The sequence below is a fragment of the Mirounga leonina genome, unplaced genomic scaffold (assembly GCF_011800145.1).
Source record: "Mirounga leonina isolate KUSES-001 unplaced genomic scaffold, KU_Mleo_1.0 Mir_177, whole genome shotgun sequence".
NCBI lineage: Eukaryota > Metazoa > Chordata > Mammalia > Carnivora > Phocidae > Mirounga > Mirounga leonina.
In genome coordinates this window covers 1,016,972-1,020,549 of record NW_023270459.1, presented here as the reverse complement: position 1 = coordinate 1,020,549, position 3,578 = coordinate 1,016,972, and the positions used below count along the sequence as shown (strand labels likewise).

General features: G+C 45.3%; 1 protein-coding gene across 1 annotated transcript in view; it reads left to right on the top strand.

Moving 5' to 3' along the window:
* LEUTX (leucine twenty homeobox) overlaps window positions 1-3,320 on the top strand; it is a 5,254-nt gene extending 1,934 nt beyond the window's left edge. Inside the window, exons 2-3 of the mRNA XM_035023568.1 lie at window positions 2,016-2,167; window positions 2,922-3,320. Of these exons, the coding sequence (XP_034879459.1) occupies window positions 2,016-2,167; window positions 2,922-3,320 (551 nt within the window). The remainder of the gene's footprint in view (window positions 1-2,015; window positions 2,168-2,921) is intronic.
* The last annotated feature ends 258 nt before the right edge of the window (window positions 3,321-3,578 follow it).

The following is a 3,578-nucleotide window of genomic DNA, read 5'->3' as shown; positions in this document are numbered from 1 at the left end:
TTCTTTCTTTCTTTCTTTCTTTCTTTCTTTCTTTCTTTCTTTCTTTCGACAGAGAGAGAGCACAAGCAGGGGGAGCAGCAGAGGGAGAAGAAGAAGCAGGCTCCCCGCTGAGCAAGGAGCCCGATGTGGGGCTCGATCCCAGGACCCCGGTATCATGACCCCAGCCGAAGGCAGATGCTTAACGGACTGAGTCAACCAGGCACCCCGACTTCTATTCCTTTTCTTTCTTTTTTTTCTTTTTTAAAGATTTTATTTATTTATTTGAGAGAGAGAGAGGTAGCGAGAGCAGGAACACAAGCAGGGGGCGTGGGAGAGGGAGTAGCAGGCTTCCCGCTGAGCAGGGAGCCCGATGCGGGGCTCGATCCCAGGACCGTGGGATCATGACCTGAGCCGAAGGCAGACGCTTAATGACTGAGCCACCCAGGCGCCCCTTCTATTCCTTTTCTTAAGAAAAATGTTTCTGTCCGTTAATTTGTACCTCTTCCTCCTGCTTCATCTTTTCTCTTGCTCTGTCTCTGTGTCTTAGTCATGTCTGAAGGCTTCCTCCCAGGTCTTATAATTTCTGCCCCCCCTCTCTGTGTTCAAATAGATGCTGAAAAACTGTGAGAAATCTCTGACTGACCTCTTGTCTTCACATTGGGGTGCTTAGCAGCATGCTGGCTTTTTTGTATGTATGCCTTTGTATGAAGAATAAGGGCCTCCTACATAAATAGAATCTCCTATAGAAAATGGATCAAATATCGCTAGATGACGTGGTTTTACATTTATATTTTAAACAATAGTAAAAAAACTCCCATTCTGTACCTATTATGCACCAAAGCCCGTAATTAACAGACTTGCTTTCTGGATAGTCATCTCTTCCCCAAAGCGAGTGAATTATAATGGGACCATTTTACTGATAGAGAAAAGAGGCAAAGAATATAAGTGTCACGGTACTCCCAGAGTGACAAAGCTAATAAATGGGATAATCAACATTCTTTCTCAGGTCACTAAGCTTCATACCTGCTTCCCTAACTGGCCTCATTAATAAGTGGCCAAATCAATAGCTTCAGGCTCTCACACATCTACCAGTGTAGAGAACAGTGCCCCTAAGCCCTGTTTCAATTACTTATGACTTCTATTGTCCAAATATTTTAAATATTGATGTTGTGATATTTATCAATATTTTCCTTTTATTATTTATTTTGAAAGCCTAGTTTGAGACAGGGTCTCAAACACTCAAATACTCTCTGAATCATATGAACTCAAATGAATCCCATGTTGATATCATGTCACTATGTTATCCCAATGAGGACAGATATCTTTTCTCCCACTAGTCTGGTTCATTTTTCCAGGCTATGAGTTTCCAGTATATTCCTCTAGAACAAGTGGACAGTTACTTACCCTTAAAACCAGGCTTGAACCATTTTCTAGTAGGGGAAACTGAATTTCAAGGGCACAGAGCAATCCCAGCAAGATGGTGAAGAGTGGGTTCCATGAGTCAACTTTTTAGACCAAGCTCTTAGCTCCCAGGTCAGTCTCAGGTCAGAAGTTTACCTTATGGGCACCTGGGTGGCTCAGTTGGTTGGGCGACTGCCTTCGGCTCAGGTCATGATCCTGGAGTCCCGGGATCGAGTCCCGCATCAGGCTCCCTGCTCAGCGAGGAGCCTGCTTCTCCCTCTGACCCTCCCCCCTTTCATGCTCTCTCTCTCTCAGTCTCTCTCTCTCAAATAAATAAATAAAATCTTTAAAAAAAAAAGATTTTATTTATTTGGGCACCTGGGTGGCTCAGTTGGTTGAGCGACTGCCTTCGGCTCAGGTCATGATCCTGGAGTCCCGGGATCGAGTCCCACATCGGGCTCCCTGCTCGGCAGGGAGTCTGCTTCTCCCTCTGACCCTCCCCCCTCTCATGTGCTCTCTCTCTCTCTCATTCTCTCTGTCTCAAATAAATAAATAAAATCTTTAAAAAAAAAAAAAAGAAGTTTACCTTAGAGTGTTTTTTTTTTACGAAAGCCTTTTGTCTATTTCTTTTGCAGAAAATCCAAGGTATGCTCGCCGGGCCCGCACACACTTTAGTGTGGAACAGCTCCAGGCCCTGAAACGTGTGTTTGAAGAGACCATGTACCCAGATTGGGCGACCACGGAGGAACTTATTTCAGTTACTCATCTTGATGAGTCGGTAATAAAGGTATGTCCCTGAGGATGTCTCTAGATAGCACACCTAACCCAGAGCGTCACACACATTTAAAATTCACACATCTTGTAAATCCTGTTTATTGAACAACTGGTATGTGTCAGGACAGATGTTCTATATTTTCACTCTTATGACCATCCATTTTATTGAGGAACACTAAGGTTCACAGACTCCTCCAAGAATTATAAACACAAGAGCTAGAATTTGAACCCAGACCTTTCTGACTCCAGAACCACAATGCTACAGGGGACCTTTTGGGGATGGATCTCAGATAATCCCCTTGGGGTCTGTTCCTGTTTATATTTCTAGGTTCTCCTTAATCAGGACATTCACAGTCATTTAGATGCCTTGCAACGAAGTTCCCACAGAGAATTTGGGGCATGAGGACCCCTGGGTGAATCCTGAAGGCACCCCAAGCTAGACTCCTACTCCATATTCTCAATCTTCAGAATTCTCTCTGAAAATGCTGAGCATCCACCAAGACAGAAGCACCTTGCCTTCTCCCCATCCTGATCTGGCGTTTGAGTGCTCTGTCCCATTCCACCCACTGCAGGCACAATCTTAATGCCCCCTTTGCCTTCTGGAACTCAGGACAGCAGAGGATAGAAGGAACTTCCCTTGTTCAGATAACCGAAGAGATGCGAGACTAGCCTTCTCATGCCAAAAGAGCATAATTCCTGAGGAACATGAGGATTCCCCTTTGGACCCACCCCCCTTTTATTAACCTTCTCACCTCCTCTCTCCCCAGACTTGGTTCAAGAACCAGCGCGTCAAAAGGAAGAAAGAGCAGCAACCAAAAGGATCAAATTCATCACGAGAATCACCAAACCCGACCGTTCCAGGCAAGGAGGAGGAGTCCTTACCTGTAACTTCGGCAAACACTCATCGCAAGAGTCCCAGCATTTCGGATGCCTCTGACCATGAACTGCCTCAGTTTTCTGAGAATGACGAACCTGGTCCCTCCAGAGGGAATTCATCTTGGGATTCTCAGCCTTCTGATCTCCAAGAGATATGTCTGGGGGACTCTGATCCTCCTTGGGCCTCCAGTCCCTATGACATAGATCAGTTTATACAGCTATATGCCTTACCTGGGGATGATGATCCCAGCAGTCTAGATCAGTACCTCTCCCCCAAGTGCCGCAGTTGAAGTGGTATGGCTGACACACCCATTTACTAATTTATTGAGCAACTGGTATGTGCCAGGACAGATGTTCTGTGATCCAAATCTTGACCAACTTAAGAGACATTTTCCATATGTGTTTAATGGGTCAACTTGAGTCTAAATGGATTAGAGTCCACCAATTCATCTAGTTCTGTAAGAAGAAAGAAATCTCTCTACCTCGGGCGCCTGGGTGGCTCAAGTTGGCTAAGCAGCTGCCTTCAGCTCGGGTCATGATCTCAGGGT